At 44.3% G+C, this 24936-nt stretch overlaps 2 protein-coding genes across 3 annotated transcripts; one reads left to right on the forward strand and one right to left on the reverse strand.

Annotated features, from left to right (window-relative positions):
- Positions 1-314: 314 nt before the first annotated feature.
- Positions 315-18867, forward strand: elmo3 (engulfment and cell motility 3). The gene is made up of 21 exons (XM_084017455.1): positions 315-566; positions 4395-4503; positions 6612-6652; positions 6768-6840; positions 8140-8190; positions 8453-8622; positions 9059-9158; positions 9246-9397; positions 9912-9990; positions 10673-10723; positions 10812-10934; positions 11034-11156; positions 11249-11353; positions 11476-11584; positions 11677-11813; positions 14988-15151; positions 15536-15648; positions 15726-15830; positions 15911-15990; positions 16077-16157; positions 16248-18867. The coding sequence occupies exons 2-21, from the start codon at positions 4426-4428 to the stop codon at positions 16458-16460; spliced, it is 2148 nt and encodes a 715-aa protein (XP_083873581.1). The 5' UTR covers positions 315-566; positions 4395-4425; the 3' UTR covers positions 16461-18867.
- fbxl9 (F-box and leucine rich repeat protein) lies at positions 16795-23967 on the reverse strand. Of its 2 annotated transcripts, XM_084017456.1 has the most exons (11): positions 23639-23967; positions 22921-23022; positions 22659-22793; positions 21694-21873; positions 20984-21289; positions 20661-20877; positions 20233-20390; positions 19938-20153; positions 19636-19848; positions 19345-19562; positions 16795-19269 (listed from the first exon to the last, which is right to left on the reverse strand). In XM_084017456.1, exons 1-11 carry the CDS (start codon positions 23690-23692, stop codon positions 19101-19103), a joined length of 1968 nt encoding a protein of 655 aa, XP_083873582.1. In that variant the 5' UTR covers positions 23693-23967; the 3' UTR covers positions 16795-19100. The 2 variants fall into 2 exon arrangements, with proteins under 2 accessions (XP_083873582.1, XP_083873583.1); XM_084017457.1 differs by lacking the exon at positions 22659-22793.
- Between the last annotated feature and the right edge of the window lie 969 nt (positions 23968-24936).

The following is a 24936-nucleotide window of genomic DNA, read 5'->3' on the forward strand; positions in this document are numbered from 1 at the left end:
CGCTCTAACTCAGCATAGGCAGCAACGGCGTTTCCGGTCTCCGTGTGCTTTTTTCTTTCAAAGTAAAAGCGCCGTATCGCCCGATGACTAAAAATAACTCACTGAAAAACGGCACGGTGTGTAACGGAAGCACGTGAGAGGATTTAAACGCCACAACGCGTAAACACGACGACGATTCAACTCAAGTGATACTTACGCGTAGCAATGTTGACGCGAATGCTTGTATAAAGACACGCCGGGCAGGACGTGTACTATTTTGAAAGTCACAACCGGAAATCGTCATATAAATCTGTCTAGCTTGTCCCCCCCCTAAAACCCTCGACTAAACTAAACGACTCCAACCAACCCGGAACTTTAAAGCCAACTAATAATTCCTGAAAACTTATCGCAAGGAGTTTCCTCTTGTTTTTTTTTTAGCAGCTCAAATGTTACGTTAAGGAAACACACTTCTACGGACGGAGGTATATCCGTCGGAGGGGAGAAAAAAAGGCAGTTGCAAATGTTTCTTGCTCCGACTGCGGCGGTTCCTGTGGGACAGTAGCCCTCGACTTGTCTTTTCAAACCAGGTAGGACCAGGAAAAAGAAAAGAAAGCTCTGCAGCTGACTCTCTCACTTCTTTCACAATCATGTCCTCTATCTTCTTCTTCTTTTTTTCCAAACAAAAATGTGGCAATCGTCTTATGGGGGTTTGAAGTACTTAAACAGTTCAGGTGTAATTACCTTTATTTACATGCATGTGCTTACTTCCAGTTAGCTTAAAGCATATATGGCTTTAATGAAGTAATGTAGCTGCATTTAAGTCACATTTCTTTGTTTAAAACTTTATTATTGTAATAGATAGGCTACACACAAGTGCATAACATGTGTGTATGTTCTGTTATTTGTTTTTCTTCTCTACTTTTTATAAAGCCTAAGCCTAAAGCCAGTCTGTCGTTTGTATTATTCATGTATTTGAGATTAAATAAGTTCCCTTCATGTGTGTGTGTGTGTGTGTGTGTGTGTGTGTGTGTGTGTGTGTGTACCCTGTCAGGTGTGGAATTTCAGGCAGCTGAGAGCTTCCCCCTACACACACACACACACACACACACACACACACACACACACACACACACACACACACACACACACATGGGGGTGTGTGTGGGGGTCTCTGTCATTCCAGGGGGTCTGAGACACACTAGTGAGTCAGCAGGCAAACAAAAGTTCTGCTTTAAGCTTAATGACTCAAAGTGCTGGTGACAGCTGCTGAACACACGGTGGGAGTTTTTAACTTAAATCCTCTGTAAAGTCTGTAAGGAGGTTTAAAACCAGTTTGTTTAGTGTAATATGACAGCTATACATTCATTCTTCTTCCTTATGTGTTTTTACTGTAGCTTTTACTGTAACGTAATGACATATTAATAATAACAACTGGTTATAAATGTGCCATCGGTCTGTTAACAACAGTTTACTGAGTGTGCTCTGATAGTCATATATATGTATTTCCCCCCCAATAATATATTAATCTAACCTGTTACATGTTATACGACTGCAGCTAAAAGGGATTTAATGTTTGTCTTCCAGGTTATTTTGATGATTAGCTGTCAGAATAAAAAAAAGAGTCTTCAAAGTACATTGCTTTGTCCAAAACCCAGTACTCAAAACAAAATATATTCCATAATATCATAGAAAACTAGCAAATAATCACATTTGGGTTGATTTTAACCCATTGATAAAATAAAAACACTAATTGCCAGTCCATCTATTGAGATGAGCAGCACTGAGAGTAGCGTGGTGACGCCTAAACTTCACTTCTGTTTGAAACAGAGACGCAGACGAAGGTGCAGTTTCAGCTTCCACTTACTCAGTTTAGGAGACAAACGTGCGTGGACAGGCACAGCCACAGCAGACACTCTCTCTTCTGTTGAGTCAATAAAAGGAAACGGCTTCAACGTCTTTCCTGTTCACCACTCAGGTGTGTGCGGTATGAAACGTTTCGTTTACACTCTATAACCACTTTAAGGTCCGGCTGAGCCGTCGCCTACTAATCAGAGAAGTGGTTTGATCCAAGCCTCCTCTACATGTTGAAGTCCTTGAACCCAATACTGTGTTTGTGTGCGTTTTTACTGCTGATGAGCAGGCGGCGCTTGTATGGTATTTACTTTCTGGATGGTGATGTTTCAGAAGAAATTGGATATTTTGAAGACAGATTATTTGACTGTTTGACTTAATCATCGTTGTCTCACACTTAGCCAGAAATGTAATTAAATGTCCAACAGGATGCAAGATTTTTGTCAGAATACCGGTTACGCCACTTTCTGAGCTTGTTTTTTGACCTGAGACCCAAAGCACGAGCTTAAGTTGATCCTGCTTTGTATTGATGTAATGAAGGGGGATGTGAGTGCGGGCGGAGCAGCACCCAGTATTACAGACGGAGCGTGTACGGACACGGCGACGTAGACCAGACTGACTTCTGTTACTCGCCCTTCTGGACAAAAGTCTGCAGAAGTGTATCTACCAGCCGTTTTCCCCCTGTTGCATAATATAATTCAGTAGAATGTGTGTGTGTGTGTGTGTGTGTGTGTGTGTGTGTGTGTGTGTGTGTGTGTGTGTGTGTGTGTGTGTGTGTGTGTGTGTGTGTGTGTTGTGATATGAGTCAAGAACTTACCTAGAAGTTTGATCGTGGTAATCTTGAAGTAATAAATAAAAGTATTTGCAGCCATTCTGACGTTCCAGGTTATATTCTTAAATCTTGACAAAAGTTGAGTCATTTCAGAATTGATTGCCGTTGATGTATTTTTTCAGCATTTAAAGGTGATCGGAAAGCACCAAAGTGCTGGACCGACCAATAGGATTAGCTTCAGTTTTCAAATTGCCAGCGTTTTTTGAAAATGTTTTAAACTGTAAAAGAGTCTGAATCATTCAGATCAGCGGATTTTATTTCCAGTCATATTCAATGAGCAGCCAGCCGCATGCATAGATAGAGGTGCAGCTGTTGTGGAAGCCCGATCTTACAGCGCCCACCTGTGTTTCAACAAAACAAAGCCTCCTCTCCGTTCCCCCCTTTATAGTGCAGCCAAAGCAATAATTAGGGTTTTATTTAAAAAGCACGTGGGCTCAGTTTCACAGTCATCACACAGATATTCAGCTCCAACCCCACAAGCATGTCTTTGTTGTTGCAAAGACGTGACACGACCGTGACCCTTTTACCTTTTAAATGTGCTGACTCATAAGCTGCCCTCCACCAAATCCACATCTGCACCCGAATCTCTTAAAGGTAAAGTCTGCAAACTCTTGTTGTTGACCTTCGACCCCAGCACTGATGGAACGACCCAGGTCGTCTAGTCCACGTAGATGATCCAAAAGATACACCTGATTTGAATGCGTTTGCAACCTCAAGTCGATCCCGCTAAAGAAACCCCCTCGTTTTCATTCGTGCTTCGAAAAGGCCTTCTTTATCAGGAAAGACGCTGCCTCAGGGCGCGTGAGGTGTGAAGACAATAAAGGCGCGTGGTTGTTTTGACAGACGTACTGCTTTGAACCCTGCCATGAGCTGCGAGAGCTTTCCTTTTTAGGCTGGACTGGTATGTGAAGTATCCAAGAGATCTAGCGGAGGGTGGGGGGGGGCAACTAATCACACAAGCAGGCACAAGCTCGACCTATTTCCTTTCATCTAGAGCTTGTGAACGTAGAGAATAATTTAGATCCAGTCGTATTGTTTCCATGTGAGACGGGGAAGGACGAGGGAAGAGGGGGGGGGTTGGAAGCACAACTGCTTCTTCTGTGTCCTCTGGGAATGGGAATCTGAAGGCCGAGGAGGAAGTGTGCACGGTGTCTGTGTGTGAAGTGGAAGGGGGAGAAGAACGAGTGAACAGAACGTGATGCGTGTTCAGACAGTATTCGGTCCTCTCAGCTCAACTTCATGCTCCATAAATACAGCGTGAAAGAGGAACACGGCGTCCTACAGCTTCATATTGAAAACGATAGTTGCTCCGACCGAGAGAGGGCGGCTCTCGGGTTGGTTAGCGGTTGACAGCAATTTGTCACGTTTTTATAAATCACACAATTAATATTCATATATATATATACTTTGAAATCTTTGAATTGAAGTCAAGACAATTACCAATATTTGGTTTCTCAACAGTTTAGAGCTCAGATTCTACTCACACATTTCCAGAGGGAAATTTAATATGAAATTCTTGGGATTTGTAGTCCCATCAGATACAAACTAAATGACCTGTTTTCACGTAGTTATCTTTGTTGAAACGAAGCAGAAATGCTGTTTTTTTTATCTTCGTTCCATTCTTCTTCACTGTGAGGTCACCGTCAGTTTTTGGTTTCATCAGGTTTTTGATTAATATACTGTATGTAACCTGATGAGTCACTTTATTTTTCGTATCTTTTATTATCAACAGCTAGAGAGTGGTGGAGTCGAGAGGTGCCAACATGCCTCAACAGAAGGACATCGTGAAGATAGCCATCCAGATGCCTGGGGCATACCCCCAGCTCATACAACTGGACCAGGTAAAAAAAACACACGTGCAATCCATCCAAAATGCATGTAAAAGGTGGATGAATTAGTACGTTGTTACTCATTTATAACATCATCTCGACGGTGAACTACCACGGGCGTTTTGTGCTCTTAGTTCCTACTTACTTCCTCTCAGGCTGCTTCATGTGCTCAACTCCAAGGCCGCAACAGTGACCTTAACTCCCTAACTTAACCTGTGAGGCATGTTCGGATATTTTATTTGAATGGCAGTTGTGGTTAAAAGATTGTTCTGGCCAAGTTTCAAAATACAACAGAAAAGAAAAAGTTGAGTTCACAGCACGAGTATGACCAAATAAGACTCAGGTCATCATAACCTTGATCACATAGAGGCCATTAGCTTAGTCGAAGCATCTCTGCAAATCTAACGATCCTCCTCCAACTCCTTCAAATCTACTTTTGGAAACACTTAGAGGGGCCGTTACATTGGAAAAGACAAAGACAATTTTGGTTGCCTGAATGGTGTTCCTGCCCACAGAAGCAGATTATCCCCACTTCCTTACCAGTGTGGTTTGATACAGCTGCTGCAGCACAACATATTGAAAATGGCCTTAGTGGCTGCCAAGTCTGGTGAAAGTAATAACTGCCTGGTAGTTAGACACGTCAGCTGTTTCACATTTCATCCGCCGTCCCTGCTGCTTCTATGGAGCCACAAAGTGTTCAATTTAAAAGGAATAAACAAGCTGTTATGATATAAATGTGAATAAATGGCATGAAAGTTATTTTCTGTTATTCAAACTTAACTCATTGCGTTTTATTGTTGCAATTTTCATAATAACTGATCAGTTTTTTTTCATATTAGAAGTGTTTTGTTTCCAAAAGTCCATTTTTATTTTCATTTTCTTTTCACGACACCAGACCTTCCCTTTTCAGCCAATCACAGGCCACCTTCCTGTTAACATAATATCGAACGCTGTCATATCCATCCGCTGGTTTTGACTCTTCAGCTTTCACTAGACTTTATTCTAGGGGAGTTTTCCATTTGTTTCCCAGAATCTAAGGGGGAAGTTGTACTTCTTTGCGCAACAAACGACTCATGAGTAGCGTTAGTGTAGCAGGGGTGTGTGTTTCACAATCAAAGGCTGTACATCACTGGAGAAGGTTTTACCAGAGACAGAATGGATTTAACAGGTACTCACTAGACAGTCTGGTAATGTCAGCTGTTTGGAAACTGCAGCATGAGTGAAACTGTAATGAACCCAGATCCCAGGTTGACACACTTTTTCCAGCCCTGATACCTCACAGACTCGGTGAAACTGCAGCTAGAGCGTCTTCAGCTTCTGTATTCCCGAGGGAAACGGAATCTCTGAGCGCTGTACGGTAACAAGAGGAATACAATTCAAATCCTATGCATTTGATTGGACCGCTAAAAAAGTGGGCGGGCTTTGAATGCAGCGGGATTCAGACTCCCGTATCGCTAAAAGCTTCAGATTGATTGATGGATGGAAGTTATTGGTTGGTACTAGTTTACACAAGCACATGTCATTTTGTTTTACAGGAAGGAAATACGATTTTATATATATATTGTTAACATATTCACATTTTTTCCTTTAATCTCGACAATATTTCTGTTCTTTTTTCTTGTAATAATCCCAACAGCAGCCCAACAATGGAGTGTTGATTCGGATGCATACATTCTCCTGTCAGCCCCTCAAAAAACCTCTCATTGGCACAGCTGTCTCCACTAAACACATCTGATTGGTCGACCTTCTCGGCCGGCCACTAATAACAGAGCAGCCACTGGGTCTACCGCACAACCCTAAGACATTTTGATTGGTTGACCGCGGGGCTGACCGCTAATAGCAGGATAGCTGAGAGTCAGACATGGAAGCAGTCTGGCTTTTACTCACGTACAGAAAGAAAAAAGCGTTGGGGAGCTCTTGGATTTCCTCTTCTCAGCAAACAGTGTTTGCAGCCAGCGAGAATAGCTGTGGCACCATGATCCCATAACAGCATGTCATTACTGGAACATGTGTTCAGCTCCCCGACAGAGAGAAAACACTCATGGGAGAGTCCACATGTATGCAGCAGGTGTGTGTTGTTTTAATGTGTTGACACGCTGCTCTGTTGTGTTTCTGTGCAGAAAAAGCCTCTATCTGCTGTAATAAAGGAAGTCTGTGATGGGTAAGCTGATGATGATGATGATGGATCTGATTTGTTTTGCTGCCTCTACTCTTTCTGCTGTTGTCATTCGACTTTATTACTGTGATGAGTAATATCTGGGGGTGTGTGTGTGAAGCTGGAATCTCCCAGGTCCTGATAACTACGCTCTGCAGTATGCTGATGGGGTGCAGACCTACATCACTGAATCGGTGAGTCACATCATTGCTTTACGCACAAATCAATAAAACTATGTCTCAAAACTATGTTTTCAAGACGTTGACGGTGATCTGAGTCAGTCCTCCAGATGTTTCTTTGTTTAAGCACAGAAACAAATCTAGAAATCACAACTGTATACTGTTATTTTGCAGATATGGACGTGGAACACATACAGTCATTACATACGATAACGTTACAGACGTGAACACAATCTGGGGTTCAGATATGCCGTCTCTGTTTCCCACAATCCCTCAAGGCCCTGATCAAGATGCTTTTACGTGGCAGCAGCTCCTCCTGTCCTTTAGATATCTAGACATTTCCAAACAAGGCCATTACAGCTGAACAGAGGGAGTTCACATCCCCACTGGCAGTATATCAGGGGCAGCCAAGGCAGCATTTTATGTGCAAAATTTGAGTATTTTTATATACTGGACAATATTTGATTTAACTTTTCCATATATCCTTTTCCTTCCTTTTCCTTTATCCTTGATAAATGGTCATGATGTGTCCTGCTCCTTTATTCATGGTAATACGACGCAGTGACACTGTCATAAGTGTGCTGCTCTTTAGAATGTGAAACACAGAGCATCCTCTCTTACAGTTTGTGCGTTGTAGTGAAACGCGGACAAAAGTGCAATTGTGAGCTCAAACTCAGGCGGCACAGGAACCTTTGGAATTTTGGCGGCCAGATGTTCAAGCTCAGCAACGTATACAATTATATTCCTGTGCTTGTTCACGGCAATGCACACGTACAAACATGCACAGTGTTCAAAGGCTCTCTGTCTGTTTTTGTTTGTGTTATCCAACCGTTTTTTGGGTTTTACCTTAAATCTAAAAGCGAGGAACGATTATAATACATGTATGTCTTTTCTTGTGTAGCAATCTATATTGTTTGTATTAAATAAACCCTAGAGGTTAGAGTAAATGCATCAGTATTAGAAGGAATGCTGGATCAGCAGGTCGCGTGGGTGCAGACCAATCAGTGACCTCGCTAATGGCCTGTTATTCGCGGGTGGCTTCTACTTAGAGAAAACTATTCTCGGCTACGGGTTTGTTTCTGCAGCTCAGACACTAAACAGTTGTGCTCTTAGTCAGAGCTCTTCCTGCAGTTCGTAGGTGACTATACTATCAAAGTGTGACCTTTAAGGTTACTGTGTTTATAGGTCTTTGTATTGTATATGTGTGGTTGATTGTATTTGTATTAACGTGTGTCTGACTTCCTCTTCCTTGTGGTCTCTGTGTCACTGCATATGGGCGTCCTGTTTCATGTTTCCTCTGCTTGTGTCTTGTAGAACCGTCTGGACATTAAGAACGGCTGCATTCTGCGTCTGACCAAGGCACCGGTGAGTCTGCATCAGCCAGCCTCTCAGCCACGCTACCCCCCCCTCACATTCCTGCAGCCCTCTGTCTCTCACTCTGTCACTGCCTCCTCACTGTCATTTATGTTCTGCAGCAGATTTACACAATCAGCTGCACAGACGAGAGAATAAGTCAGCACTGATCTGTCACAAAGCATTACAAGTAGCTGAGTTTCAAAGATACATAATATGAACAATTAAAAAAGGCAAAAATGTTGAGCATGGTGTGGAAATGTTTGTTTTGCAGGGTCGCTGTGCAGAAGACTTGTACAAGGGCATCCAGAGCTCGGATTCGGGCGTGCGCTGCGATTCGCTGAAGGAGCTGGCGAGCGTTTCCACGGACGTCACCTTTGCTCAGGAGTTCATCAGTCGAGACGGACATCTCTTATTGGTCAAAATAGTAGAGGACGCTAATGAGTGAGTATTCAATATGTGTGTGTGTTTCCAAGGCTGGGGAGGAATGCCGATCCTCAGATAGATATCAGTCTTGCTGAGGGGTGAAGTGGTTCAACACGTGTTGCAGCATATCCTGCCGAATAAACCTGTCTGGTAAAAAGACAAGGAGTTTACATGGTTAATAAATATTTATAGAATATACAAATATTAGACCATATTCTGCAGAAAGACTCTCTCTTCCAGTTAATTTAAAGCCGATGTTTGTTTATTTTGAACAGTTTCCTTGATCACATGACTGCTGAAAAACTGAATCCCGAGTGCTCTGTCACATGAGTTTATTCTGAAAAATATGTATATTTTAAACTGGTTTACTGAACACTGGCAGTCCATCTGAATGCTGCTTGTCTTTATACTTTATATATATTTGCCTTTCATATTGTTTCTGTTTGTCCCTCAGGAGTAACGTGATAATGACCCACACGCTGACGGGCTTCATGGAGCTGATGGATCACGGGATAGTTTCATGGGAGAACCTGTCGTCCGTCTTCATCAAGAAGGTGCCGTATCGCGTGCTCTCTGTCTGTCTGTTGGTTTCTCACAGACTTGTTTTTCAGTGACGGTAACCCCCACTCTCTCACTTTCAGATTGCCAGCTTTGTGAACGCCAAGCCGACCGACGCATCCATCCAGCAGGTGTCCTTGGACATCCTGGAGAGCATGGTGCTGAGCAGCTACAGCCTCTTCCTGCAGGTGAAACAGGAAGTCACGATGGAGAGGCTCGTCGCTCACCTTCAGGTGTAAGTAACACACATGAGCTCAGAAGACAATCATGATATAGTTGAATCATCATCGTGTGTATTGAATATTTCCTCTTCCTGTTTTTAATGTGTGTATTGTAAGCGTTCTGACTTCCATGTATTTACCAATCGCCTGCATATGGATGCGTCAACTCCAGCTCTATTTTCTGACTCATTTTGCTAATTAGAGGATGAAAACAAACAACAAAAATGTTCAGTATGTGCTTGTTCAGTAAAGTGACCACGTCTAACATCTCATGATGTTATGATAGGGTGGGGCAGTGAGAAGTGGCAGCATTGTCTCTGTAACAGGAAGTTTTTAAATATGTAAAAAGAAGAAATAGTGCTGAGAATACGACTATCCAGTGTCCCGACCATTTATCCAACCAAAACAACATGGATGTGAGAATGTAAGGCTTTAAAACATCCTGTAACCACAACTAAACGCCTTGTTTCATGCCGATGTGGAAGTGTTACATTTTCTAACCTTTGACCTCTCTGACCTTTCTTCCAGGACGAACCAGCAAATACAGACCAAAGCTATGGCCCTGCTTATGGCACTACTTCAAACAGCCGGGGACTCAGACAGACAGGTGCCGCCGCAGTCCGTTTTCTAACTTTCTCATGTACTTCCTCTTCTCATAGCTGTTCAAAACTTCCAAGCACTCAGAAAAGTAGGCATGAGGTCAGTTTCAGAGCCGTCCTGAATGTCTGTTACTTCCAGACAGCCTGCAGCTGTTCATCGGTATGCACGGTGGATACTTTGACTTTTCATGTTCAGTCTTTATGGGGAGCTTCTGTATCCCCCGGCTGAGACTGGCATACATGTAGTCAGGCCGTTACTGTATATGTGAGTCAGAATCCAGCCGACGCCACTTATTGTAGACGGCTAGAAAGGCCCCGTCTATGTCGTTCTGTCCGGTCATCTCGGCACAGTCGAGGCTTTCTCTCCCACTGTTTGCGTCGCTGCTCCTCTCTCATTGTGCGGAGACAGTTCCTTCATTCAGCCCTTTCTCTCAGACTCTCTTTGTCACTGACGACACGCACTTCCTCACTTTTACAGTAGGTCAACAAATCCACCCTTCTTATCAGCAAATTAGCCCCGAACACGAGAGATGCATGTACCGGCAAGTGCTGGTTTTGTTCCAGAGGTCAAAGTCTAACCCTTGTCCCGCCCACTCATCCGTTACTGACACTATATCGCCACCCCATGGTAGAAACACGCCAATGCACCCTAGTACTTGACTGACGCTGCTTCTTGTCTTCTTTTTCTAGGAGATGTTTGCGTTCCTGAATAAGAAGAATCTCCGTCAGTACATCTATAAAGTAAATTATCTTATATTTATACAATTCACATGGTTTTCTGCATCTCAGCGACGATGAAAGCTGATCTCAGAAGTGTGTCTTGTTGCAGAACATCATCCATAGTTCTGGGTCCGTCCAGGATGAGATGGCCCACTACCTCTACGTCCTGCAGTCGGTTACCTTGAATCACCTGGAGCCTCGCATGAGGTCACCACTGGACTGTTACAATCAGGTGAGTTATTACACCGGTGCGTCATCGCTTTTTAATTATTGCAAACAATGAAAGATGTCCACTCAGCATCCACCTTTCATCCGTCCGCTCGCCCTGCAGGAGCAGAGAGATATCATCCACGGTTTACGGCAGGCGGCGTTTGAGACCGAAAGCGAGAACAGTCTGAGCCACGAGAGACGGCGCTCGCTCTGCGCCAAAGAGTTCAAGAAGTTAGGCTTCTCTGTAAGTTGTTCTCTTCGGTATACCAAAGCTCCTGGTTATAGTAGTTTCCATCCTCGGATTACTGTGATGAATACTGTCTTTGATCATTTCAGAACAACAGTAACCCCGGGCAGGACTTGGTGCGAACGCCTCCTGGTCTTCTGGCTTTGGACACCATGTTTTATTTTGCTGCACGCTATCCTGATGCCTACAGCAGGGTGAGCGTGATTTATCTGCTTTTAATTTGACACTTTGCATTTAGAATGATATAAAATTGTATTTTTTTGTACTACAACCTAATTTGTAATGTTTAAAATGCCCTGTTTATTGATTCTCCCAGTTTGTCCTGGAGAACAGCAGCAGGGAAGACAAACATGAGTGTCCGTTTGCCAGGAGCAGCATCCAGCTCACGCTCATCCTGTGTGAAATCCTTCGTATCGGAGAGCCTCGTAGGTCGACCTCCGAACCACAACATTACTGCCGTGACTTTGTCCGTAAACTAACTTTACAACTGTTCTCCGTCTCCTCCGTGTGTTAACAGCCTCTGAGACGGGATCTGACTACCACCCCATCTTCTTCAGTCAGGATCGGCTGATGGAGGAGCTTTTCTGTGTCTGCATTCAGCTGCTCAACAAGACCTGGAAGGAGATGAGAGCCACGCAGGAGGACTTTGACAAGGTACGCTGGCATGAACGTCTTCATAGGTGTCGCAAAAATCAAGTCCATCAGTCAGTCAAGTCGTGAGTCAAAGCTGTACGGTAAATATGAAACTTGGTTAGCTTAGCTTAGCAGTGCTAAGTCTGTAACCTTTGCACTGAGCCAGACTACAAATACACATAAATGATGAAGTTGAATTTGGTCATTGCCTGTGTATCCACCCACTGTTTCACTTCTTAAATGAATGAACAATAAATCAATTCAAAATCAACAAAAGGCTAAGCTCCAGACACAGAGTTAATCTTTTTATTTTTTTTTATGGTGGATTTGTGTAAGTTTGTACTTTTGTGTCTTGGTATGGGTTCATTCTCATGCTAACCATGCCTGACCTGTCCACACAGAAAGAGTTGACCCTGCATTTAGAAGTCCACAGTGACTTTACCACCACAATGTAGTACTCGTCTTGTCTGGGACGCATATTGAGAATCCAGCTGTCCTGAAAAGGAGAGCGGCAGCAGCTTTTGTCCCGAGCCGCGTTTCAACATCACATGCAACTGTCCATCGTCGTCAACAAAGTGCTCTCCTGACAGATATAAAAACCCTGCGACCCTTTGACCTTTTCGGGGAGCGGACCAGTGTCCTGAGCGCCAGGCTAGCAGACCGGCCTTTTGTTTATGACCACGGCACCCCCCCCTTACCCAGGGTGCTTTTGGGGCAAGGACAAAGGGGCATTAGGTGGACAAAGAGAAGCGTGGTGGGCGGCAGAAACAGAGGGAGAAGGAAACGGGGGGGGAAACAAAGCGCTCACGGCATGAGCAGTAATTAGACAACAACAGAGGGAACGTAAAACCTCTGGAAACAATACGAGGGGAGAATGAGAGGGATGGAGGAGTGGAGGGAGCGGAGGAGAGGAGAAACCAAAGGAAAGGGAGGTGGTGGCGGTACGGTGTATGCACACATTTAGGTTTCCTTACTTGGAGAAGGAATCGGAAGTATTGGTGTTTGTATGAGTGCACACTCCCTCCATTAAACGATGTGTTTCCATAGCTCTACAGCACCTCCGTGATATATAACGTCATCCTCCACAAGCACACATACGTACACACACATATTTAGCACACATGCACACACACATGGACGTGCTGCAGGGTTCTAGGGAACAGAGACAGCTGCCATGGTCGCTCCTATTGGCCGGTTCAGCTAAATGACAGAGGGGCCGGACGGAGGCTGTGCATGTGTGTGTGTGTGTGTGTGTGTGTGTGTGTGTGTGTGTGTGTGTGTGTGTGTGTGAGAGTATCAGGGTGTCTGTTTACAAAACACCCACAGGCCTGCACCTCTCCTGTCATGTAGGTGATCCCTGTCTCACTCTCCCGTCACTTTCTCTCTCATCGTTAACGACGGGTGGAATTCAGTTGTTGGGGATTAAATACAGTCATTTACAGAAGAAAGATGGAGGTAAGGCTGATTTTAGCGTTTGTTTCCTGGTTGGAATGTGCGTTAAGCCAAGTTTGTTTAATTTGACAGTCGTAGACACAAAATTGATTTTAAACGGGAATGATTTATAACGGGAGAGTTGAGATGACACAACGGCGTGACTGTCTCTGGGCTCGTGTCGTGTGAAATTTGCTGGAGGTTATTCCGGCTCGCGGGAGTGCTCGAGCACAGTGTGAAAGTCCAGTCGCTTGTTTTGTGTCCCTGCATGTTCACACGATATAAAATGACAGTCCTGGTACGTCGACCGGATAGATGCAGAACTCCTCTCTCTGGTCATAAACAGTTTTGGTCCCCAAACGATGGTTAAACAAGCGCTGACGGCGTGTCACGACGTTGTGATTACGGCTTTTGGTTTTGATTTAACGGTCATTTTGTGTCATAAGACTGAAGTGTGTGGAGAGAAGTCTGGACGGAGCTGAACGAGGGAAATGACACTTTAGTCAATGTCGAGGCAATTACTCGAAATGGGTGTGAACAGGAATGATCTAGGTCAGCAGAGTGTGTGTGTGTGTGTGTGTGTGTGTGTGTGTGTGTGTGTGTGTGTGTGTGTGTGTGTGTGTGTGTGTGTGTGTGTCTGTGTGTGTGTGTGTGTGTGTCAGATAGAGTGGGATCATGAGAAATAGTGCTGGAGTCGGCTTGGTCGTGTAGCGCTATAGATTTCTGTATAGATTTTCCACGTATACAGACGGTATAGATTCTACACATATGTGCTGTTTTTGACCAACTGCCCCGAGCTCTTGCTTCGGGGTACCCGGGGTCATCTCCTGTCCCTGTGTGTGAGCTTCAGTTTAACAAGTCATGCAGAATAAACACACACACACACACACACACACGGGTATAGCAAATGCTGAGTCAGCACAACAGCACTTCAATCTGGCGGGACCTTTGAAACTTTAGTTTTTAAATGAAATGCATATTAAGATCTGAGGCTGAACCAGTTCAGTGGAATAATCCCCCAGTTTCCCCATCATTGATCGTGCTAATTGAGCGTGGGGTGGTGTTGGGAGGATGTTGCAGATAATTGGGTTAATAAAGAGCGAGTTGATCAATGGCTGGCCCCCCTGTGTGGCGAAGAGAGGTAGGTATGGACTCATGTGATTGGACAACGGGAAACCAGGGTTTGACTTTAAACTGATAAAAAGAAGTGGGCGGGAAAATATATGAATGGACTGGAGGGAAGGGGTGTGGCTTAGAAGGAGTAATGAATGCCATCGTGAAGGAGGAGGAAGTAACGTATGCGTCCTGATCGAACACCCAGCGAGATGCACTTCAATGCAGTCAATGGACCATGTCCAGGCCTGGTAGACTAACCTGAAGAAACGGCCTCATTTTAAAGGTCAAAGGTTATAGTTGGGGGCTTTCATATTGTCAAACAAAAAGGCTTATAAAAGGAATTTCCTGTGTTTCTGTAATTTGGTTCACAGGAACTTCTGCAAACTTGAACATGGAGGTTAACTCTAACCCATGGGAGCTGTGTCTATAATAATAATGCAAATAAAATGAAAAATAAAATAGAAGAAAAATGGTACCTCCTCCTCTGCTGCTGACTTCTGGTGATGCATAGAAGTCTATCTAAACCACCAGAAGCTCTCCTTTTAAGGGCCGCTACAACCCAAAGTGCATCTCCCAAACTCAGGGCAATTATAACAAACAGTTTAAATATGAGATCCCACCGTCGTGTCTCCACGTCTGCCTCCCCAGGTGATGCAGGTGGTGAGGGAGCAGATCACCAGGACGCTGTCCAGTAAGCCAACGTCCCTGGAGCTCTTCAAGAACAAAGTCAACGCCCTGAACTACAGCGAGATCCTCAAACTGCGGCAGACAGAACGACTGCACCAAGAAGAGACTCTCGCTCCACCCGTCCTGTGAGTACAGGCTGTTTAAAGATTACCGCTCTTGGATTCCACAGTTTGAATGTGTGCTCCAGTTGGTGGAAGATGTTTTCTCTCGAGGCCGCAGCAGTTTATGGGTATTTATGTCGATTTCATTCTGCTATTTGTGCCCCGATACGACGATAGTTTCCACCCGTATGGAACCAGCTGACCGGTCGGTTTGTTTATTATTATATGCTGCCGTTTGTCACCAAACACTTGAGTGTAACAGTGTGTCGCTTTCATATGGAAGGGTTCATGCATGCGGGTTGGTTTTACTTTTGGCACAGGCGCAGATTTGATTTTTAATTAGCCTTTTTGAGTTCCTTTATAATAAAGAAAAACGCTGATAGCATAGCATGTGGTTTTTCTTCCCAGTGAGCTCAAAGAGCGCCTGAAGCCAGAGCTGCTGGAGTTGATCCGCCAGCAGAGACTCAACCGGCTGTGTCAAGGAACAATGTTCAGGAAGATTAGCAGCCGACGCAGACAAGGTGAGGAAGCCCTAACACAAACACGCCCTGAAAAGAAATACTCTGGTCTCTCTAACCCCTCTGACGGTCTTCCTCAGATAAACTATGGTACTGCCGCTTGTCGCCCAATCACAAGATGCTTCACTACGGCGATGTGGAGGAAGACACGGAAAATCCCACGATTGAATCACTGCAGGAGAAGAGTGAGTTGAAACGTGTATTTAGATGAATAAAAAGGGAGAAAAGGATTTGTTTATTTTTAATGAAATGAATCTGATCTCAGTCCCAGTAGCAGATATCAAAGGCCTGCTGATGGGGAAGGACTGTCCTCACATGAAGGAGAACAAGGGCAAACAGAACAAGGTCAGCAGGTCTCACTGTCTTACGAGCTCACGCTCATTCTGCTCACATCTCACCGTGTCTGCATGCGTGCTCCTCCCCCACTGCAGGACGTGCTGGACCTGGCATTCAGCATCACGTACGACGTAGAGGAGTACAGCCTGAACTTCATCGCCCCCTCCAGGACTGACGTGAGTCTCTAAAGCATTCTCCTGTTTGTGATGAACAGCGAGGATGTAAAGAGGACGCTCAGTGACGTTCCTTCTCTCTCTCTCTGTCAGTTCTGCCTGTGGACAGACGGACTGAGCGTTCTGCTGGGCCGCGAGATGAGCAGCGAGTCCATGCGCAGCGAGCTGGAGATCCTGCTGTCGATGGAGATTAAGCTCCGCCTCCTGGACCTCGAGAACGTCCCCATCCCCGACTGTGCGCCCGTCGTCCCCAAACCGCCGAGCAACTACAACTTCTGCTACGACTTCAGCCAGACCGAGCAGTAGAGCTCACCGTGGTGCTACTAGGACGTGTGAATGTGTAAACATATATATATATATATATATATATATATATATGTTTGTGTATGCGTGTGAATATCTGAAATAAGGGGTACGTGTGTGGTGAGATCTGACCTGTGCATCCATGCACTCAACAACTTGACAAAATGATTCCCCTACAATAGAGCCACTCAACTAATTGTACATTAATTGTGTTTCGTAATCACTTTATATTTCTAAATATATCTAAAACTATGTACGATACATGGAATAATCCTGCGTGTGAGGATGGGTGTTACTGGTTGAGGCAATAGATGCTTTGGTCTTTATCTGAAATCACTCTTTTTTTTGTATTTTCTTTTTTAATGGGCATTAACTAGAACACAATGCAGTCTCAGATTATGGTACACTCGTTTCCAACATATGAAAGACAATAGAGAATGTTTTTATTGTTGGTCAGTACTTTAATTAAATACACCTAATATAAGTGCTGGCCTTGGTACGGATCCTCAAATATGATTACTGTGGAATAGAGATGCTCTGCACCACTTTTATTGTAGTTTTTATAAAGATGCAGCTCAGCATTCGGTACCAAGCCTTTTGTTTTTAAAGGAGGCAACTTTTGCCATAATCAAGAGTTTTCTGATGAGGAAAACGAGCAATCATCCCCGTATATATCTGCATGGAACAGGATCCAATCAGAGATCATCTTTAGGTTTTTATCTACTGTCTTGCATCCGATCCTGAAACATTTTATACACGGTACTATTATAATATGATGGAAGCAACATACTCACTCACCAAGCACTCAATGCTGACCCTCGAAGGAGCTACTCAATAACTGACACCGGTCCAGCGGATCACTTCGTCACTGCCTGACCTACAATCCTCCGTGATAATATCCACTTCATCACATGCTTTGGGTGACTTTGTCTGATGAAAATGTTTGATTTATGCTGAGAAAAAAATGTGTGTGTTTTATTCGTGGCATTGTAGCCAAAGCTTTATATAAAAAAATAGAAGAAAAGTCGTCTTTCATCCTTGATTTTTGTCATGTGATCGGGTAGAAGTGCTGAGTCATGAGTGGACTCAGACCACTGAAAACAGCATGTCGAACTTCTTCTTTGTTGGGCTGTAAACTGAAAATATATGATGTGAAACTGTAAAAGGGAAAAGGAAAAATCTAAAAACAAACCCTGGAACTGAAAAAGATGAGATCCCCCCGCCAAAAAAAAAAAAAATATGAAAACATACATGAAAGTGAAAGTATGTAATAAATACTTTATTCAAAATAATTCCAGAACTGAATCAAAATTATATTTATCACACTTTTCCTCCACCATAAGATAATTGTGATAATTATTACAAAAGGAGAGCAGCGGCATCAAAAAGAAGAAGAAAGGCTTCGACCTCGCAGGGTTTCAGAACCAACATGAAGCGTCAAAGTGAGTCAAGACAATGAAGAAAGGTGTGTCTTATTAAATTTAAATTATTTTTATTAATGTATTTCTTATACTTCTACATGGTGAAGCAAATTACACAGAGAACAGATGGAGAGTATGGAAGTGAGAATAACTTAAAATCTAAAAAGAAGTGTAACAGTATCTTTTATAGTGGAGCGTCTGAGATGCATTTTGAAATCTAGAGCTCCATAGAGTTTAATGGATTCACAATTTTATTTTTGATATATCTCTGAAAGTAGTTAAGTGATAACAACTCTTTATTGTTTGCATACTTTTGTTACATATTAACATGAAGGGAATAAAAGCCTTTTACTCTTACATTTTTTTGCTTTACTGCATCACCTTTATTGTTTTTGCAAAATATAAAACTCAAGTTTTATAACATACATATTTTGATATTGATATTGCAGAGGTTTAGGGCAGATTAGTGCAAATGTGAACTAAATCCAAAAAACAGGTGACAAATGACATGATTATCTGTACTTACTATAGATGCTCCTGTTCTAAAAAATAACTTATCAAGAAAATAACCAAATTAAGACTCATCTTCCTTCACTGATCATTTAAAAATTCTTAAATATATAATTAGTATAAATGATAAGAAATGTTCGCCCAATGACAGCTGGGATCGGCTCCAGCCCCCCCGCGACCCTAAATACAGGATAAGCGGTAGAAAATGGATGGATGGATGGATGATAAGAAATGTTCCTTTAATGTCAACATTTCATTTTGTTTTCCTGCCCAACATTCAGCTGTTTATCTTTAAATAAAATCAACAACAAGCCTCCCAAAACCAAACATACAAGACAACAATTAACGCTCTTTCTATAACGAGTCGCTGTGGAAATTCTTCCAGGCTTTCTCTTGGTTTAAACAGATGAAATCCTCCGTGATGATGCACCACATAAACCCAACAGAAACCTTCCCCCGTAGGACGAAGCTGTATCTTTGGTGAGAGTGTGAGGGGTTTATCGTTTTTTTTGTCTGCTTGAATCCAAGCATGAACAAACAAAACGTTTAGACTTAAAATCACTTCCAGAATGGCTTAAAAGGCTCCAAACTGACAACATTTTCTTCACTTCTAGTGCAAATTTGCTGAACCGTGCATTAGCCCGACTCATGGAGCGGGCTTCGGTCAGCAGCGGTCATCCAGGAGTGGACATTCATTCATTCACTCACTCAGTCAGAGTGTAAAGGTGGGATCGGCCCCGCCGATGCATTTGTAGTGGACGTTTTCCAGGAAGGGCAGCTGTGATTGAAGGACGTCCACGACTGTGGCGGAGATGTTTTTGCACCTTGAGACGTCGAGCGTTTTCAGACGTTTGCAGTGCTGCACCAGGAGGAACAAGGACCTGCAGGGTTCAAAGGTCAAAGAGGTCAGGATTCCATCGTTACACACAGAAGACGTGGAGCTGCGTGCCGCTCACCTGTCCGTGATGTTACCACAACAAGAGAGGTAGAGGTGCTGCAGCCGGTGGAGGTACGGTGCAGCTTGTGCCACGCCGCGGTCACTGATACCTGGGCAGTGGCCGAGCGCCAGGCTGGTGAGGCTGCGGCAGTGCCAGGCCACGGACGCCAAGCTGGCGTCGGTGATGTCCGGCAGCATGGAGAGCGACAGACGGCGGAGGTCGGGGTAATGCACCACCTGAGGAGAGGAGAGGCGGTATTAACTCCTGATTTTCAAATGTTCGGCGTTAAAGCTGCAAACAGCCTCCCACCTGTGTGATGCTGCTGTCGGTGAGCTTGGGGCAGGCAGAGAGGTCCAGCTCCTGCAGCCTGTTGAGAGCTAAAAGCGAGGCTCCGGCCCGCTGTTTGAACTGCTGCAGGTCGTCCTGCGTCACCAGCTTGGGTCGCTCCTCGAACGGCAAGCGGGGAGGCTTGAAGAAGCCCATGTTGCCGAAGGTCCGCGTGAACCTGGGACCTTTGTCCCCCTGAGACAAAGGAGTCGACATGAGGACATTAACATACGACGGTACAGGTGCTGTAAGCGTTTCCGACACCGCGTCTGTGTTGTTCTCACCGTCTCCTGATCGGGATCACATTTGGTGGTTTCCACGATCCCCAGCAGACCCCAGTCTGTGACCTCTTTACACCAGCCGAGCCGCAGAACGACCAGCTTCTGCAGGTATGTGGCGATGGCGCGCACGGACAGGTCAGTCACGTTGACACACGAGGTCAAGTCAAGCTCACGGAGAGTGTCCCCGAGAAGCTGGGTGAGATTGAAAACGGCAAGATCCTGAAGGGAGCGGAGGAAGGGGAACGTTTATGTATGTTTCCCAAAGGGACGAACAGAGAAACCGTACAAAGGGACTGACCCTGATGTAGGTGCAGCTCTTGAGGCTGAGGGTCTCCAGTTGAGCTCTGGCAGCACTGGATCCCGTCAGGCCTTTCACTATCTCGGTTCCACCGACGTGCAGACACCCGGACAGATCCAGACTCCTCAGGGACGACGCAGACAGAAGGTCGGCGAGGCCTGAGGATGACACGATGCGTGAGGCGTTGCTCAGTGACAGCGATGTCCATGTATCTCTCAATACATGCATGCACCCCAGAGGATAAACCCAATTCAAATTGGACCCTATGAGTTTTTCTTCAGTGCCACCAACAGGACAAAGCTGGGGATTCAACTCTTGTTGTTGTAGCTTGTAATAAACACAGGCTTCTAAGTGTTAAGACTTTTAGTTTTTGCTTTCTTTACAAATTAATAAAATAAATAAATATAATTAAAATATCCCATGTGTACCTTTTTCAGTGACCCTCCAATCGCGGGACAAGGACAGGTGTGTCATTGACTTCAGGCCCAGCGCTATGGCCTCTACGGACCTGCTGCTCAGCTCAGTGCAGGCGCTGATGTCTAGTCTCCGGAGGCCCGGCTGGTGCTTCACCAGAACCTCCATAGAGTAGTCGGTCAGCTCCTTACAGCCATGCAGACAGAGTTCCTCCAGGACCAAATCCTGAACCTGGAACAGAAAGAATATCAAAAATACTGCGTTTCATTTGTGAAGAATCAAGTCACGGCTACTCGAACCATGAAGAAGCTGCTGCAGGCGCCGGAGGCATCCTGACCTGCGCGATAGTGCGTAGTGACTCAGGGGTGATGGAGGTCCTGCTGAGGTCCAGAGCTACGAGGGTGGACTTCTGCTCCGTTAACAATCTCCTCAAGTTCCTCAGCGATAGCAGCGCCGACGAGTCCTTCACGGCTCCCACCGGGCAGCCTCGATACGGGTCGAACTCGAAGGCGATGTGGCAGCCGGCCAGCGAGAGGCGGCGCAGACGAGGGGTGCAGCCGGTGAGCCGGTTGAAGGTGAGGTCGGATAGGTAGCGCAGGTTGGACAGGTCCAGCTCCTCCAGACCAGACAGGGCCGACCTGACCTGGAACAAGAAGAACCTGAATTTGGAGATTTACTGCAATAGATGGACCATGCAGAATTAGTATGAAAGGTTAGGCTGAGGAGGATGCCACTCAGTCACCCTTGTAATTACATTTATATTCGCAATAAAACTGTTGTAATGCCTTCATTTTATATCTTTTTATTATATGTAAAAGTACAAAAGTACAGTTACAGAACTCTGCGAGTTCAAAGAGTGTCTTCTCATCTACTGGAATTTATTTAATTTAAAGAATAATACAATTAATTTGTTTAGAGTTTTGACTGGAGGCTAACATGCTTCTCTGCTAATCTAGTTTACATTCCATATGTTCAGGAATCAAGTGTCAAATCACAAGCAACTATGAATCTATATGTTGGTCACTTTCTCTACGGATCACTTAATACCTGCTGTCGGTGCTCCTCCCTGGAGAGGAAAGCCCCGGACATGAAGAGGCTGTCCAGACCCCGGAGGTCCAGCCTGCGGAGGGAGGTGAGTCGAGGGAGGAGGGCCAGCAGAGAGGCCTCGGTTAAACTGCTACCAGGCAGGGCCAAGCTCTCTAAATTAGAGCCCAAGCACAGACCCACCTGCAGAGGGAGAAAGACAAAGAATAGGCAGCAGATAAAAGAAAAAGAAGAAGAATGATTAAAGATAGAGGTGAAGACAGCGGTATTTATTTCACTACCTGCTGTTTCTAAGCCACAAAATAAATGGAGGTATGGACAGGAAGTGATGTCATCACCAAATCTCTTCAAATAACCCGAAACCCAACTTTGACATGCTAAATCAATGTAACCGCTGGTGGATTAGGCGTTGTCTTCACCTTTCTGGGCTTTTACTTGGTCTTTAACAGGAAATTGACTCACGTTCACACGCAAACACGCACGCATTATTGACAGAGTGATAAGGGTCAGGGAGTGTGAATTCTGTAGTAAACTGCTGCAGCTGCTCTGAACTTTGGACTGCAATCTGTCATATATGACTGTGTCCTGGTCAGTTTGACGAGAATTCAAAATGATAAGAGCGATACTACGCAAATACTCCAGACAATGCACAGTTCTTGTGCCTCGCTGACTACAATGAAAGCCATTCTTTTCGTGCCAAAAGCCACTTCACTTGTGTTTTTCCACAGATTTCTTCAAAGGGCTTTCATAAGCCCTTGAGGTGGGGGATTCTCTGGGGAAAGTGTGTTATCATTTGAAGTTCGAGCATTAAAAATGCTCCCTATTTTGCCCATCCACTTCTTCCTCCTTCTTCTTGTTTGGCCTTGACGTACCATAAAGATGGAGATCGTGAATATGTCATAAGACAGTCACTATCCACACTCTCGTCAACCCAAAGCAGTGAATTGTTTTTAACAGCATATATGCACCTCCAGAAGCAGTGATCTGGACATGCTGAAGCCATCCAGCTGGCTGATAACCAGACTGCAGCGTGACTTTCTGCTCAGACCCCTGATCAGCTCCAGGGACGCAGCTGAAGCCGGGAAGCAGAAGGTGACGTTCTTCTGCAGAGACAAACGGAACGAGAGGAGGCGCGAGGTTTAGTTCGCCTCCAAGCATACGCACCCATTCTATGAGACTACACCTCCTGAAGTATATGGTGCAGATGTATCCGGCTCTGAACCAAATTACCTGAAAGTGCAGGGCCTGACTGGCATGGTACCAGCTGTGGCAAACCAGCGAGGCTTCCTTCCTGTCTGAAGCGTGAAGAAAGCCGAGGATGTAAACTATGATCTACAACGTGGGACAGAAATACAGCATTAAGATTACATTACAGTGTTATTGATCCTGGAAGAGAATATCCACCTGATTATTCAGAGGATGTTATATTAAGTGTTATAAAATACAAATTATAAGCCATGTCCTGGACAGTGGGACTCGCTTCTTCTCATTTGCAACTACTTTCCATACTTTAGGAGACCGAGGCAGAAAAGATTAGTGAGGAAGAGTCAGACATTGAGCTGTGAGGAGATGATGATGAGGAGGAGGAAGAGGACAGTGTTTTGCATGTGTTTTTTATCTCAACTTTATTGTAGAACAGATAAAACAACAACTCTGTGCTTCTAGTTCATTCATAAATGTATAATATATAATATATATAATAAACAGAAGATGTAATATGTATAATAAACAGATAAAATGCATAACTTTACTGAGATAATGACTTAAATAAAAAAAAAAACGAACTCAGGAGGATATGAAGTGTTATAAGCAGTCTTTGGTTATGAACTGTTGTAGTAAACAACTCTGTTCTAGCTTCTTCCTTTTATTTATATATATATATATATATATATATATATATATATATATATATATATATATATAAGTATAATAAGTATTATTAGCTCACCTCCAGAGGCAGCTCAGGTGTTTCTATAATGTCCTCCCCGTTGCAGTTTTCCATCTCAGCTTCTCCTTCGTTGTTATAAACAACTCCAAACCATCACAAGTGACTCAGTTAGCCTCCACCAGCTAGCTAGCTAGCTAGCTAACGTTCGCGGCTAAGCTAACAGCTTCTGAGCTCGTATCAATCTCACATCTCATATCCGTGAACTAATCGATAAAACGACCCCCTTTCATATCGACGCAAGCCGACGACGAACTACGTTGCCTGACGTCATTATCACCAACGCAACTTTAAAGTGCTGGACCACAGAGGTGTACGTTTCCCGTCGGCAGTCAGACTTCAGTTGGATCAGCTGACCGGAGAGAGCCCGGTGATGTCAGAGAGGGCGGGGCATTGTGGGAAATAGGGTTTGCTTTCAGGGCCTGGAAATCTCTTGAGGGTTTTTAGGCAAACAAAACATGTGGTTGAAGTGAACGTCTCCTCCGCCGGTGTGGTGGTTTCTGTGTTTAACACCTCCACAGAGTCAGTTAGTTTGTGATGCTTTGACCTCAATACAGGGGGAAAGGTCACTCCCCCACCGATGACTTTCCCACCGAGGTTATTATGATCAGGCAACTGGAAAGTTTACGTTGTTTTTTCCCCTTCAAACAGATATAATATTATATGCCTATACACACCTGAACAGCAGTTACATTGGGTTTTGGAAGGATTCATCTTTAAATATCTGTAACAGTTTCTCATTTCTATGAGAGGGTCAGGTTAGGGAAAACGATTTATTAGAAAAGATGTTATCCTCACAGACAGAGAAGAGCTCTCCCTCTTCATCTTCCAGTGAATAGTTTAAAGCACTATACATTAAATTAGGACCAGGATACCATTGATGGTAGACTGAGACTGTGCTTAATGTTTCTAATTTAAAGGTTTCTTCTTGATGTGGATTAATGTGATATAGATGTTGTTTCAACTGTTTCAGCAACTTGTTTTTGTCAGTCCCAGATATAATAAAGTAAGTAAACTAAATGTAGGAGTCCATCTGAAAAGTACACCAAACCGGAGCCCCAGACCTTGTACTTGTTCATCAAATATTTAATCGATCAGAAGTGAACATTGCTTGGTTGCTGTTTTTAGGGTTAGAGCCACATGAGATGCAACTACACCAGATTATAGCAACTAGTGGACCGTCATGAACACACATTGACCTTGACCTTGACCTTTGACCACCAAAATCTAATCAGTTCATCCTCGAGTCCCTATGAACCTGAGGGAACACAGGGCTGAGTGAACAGACACGCCCCCGTTGG

This window comes from Eutrigla gurnardus, assembly GCF_963514095.1.
Source record: "Eutrigla gurnardus genome assembly, chromosome: 9".
Taxonomy (NCBI): Eukaryota; Metazoa; Chordata; class Actinopteri; order Perciformes; family Triglidae; genus Eutrigla; species Eutrigla gurnardus.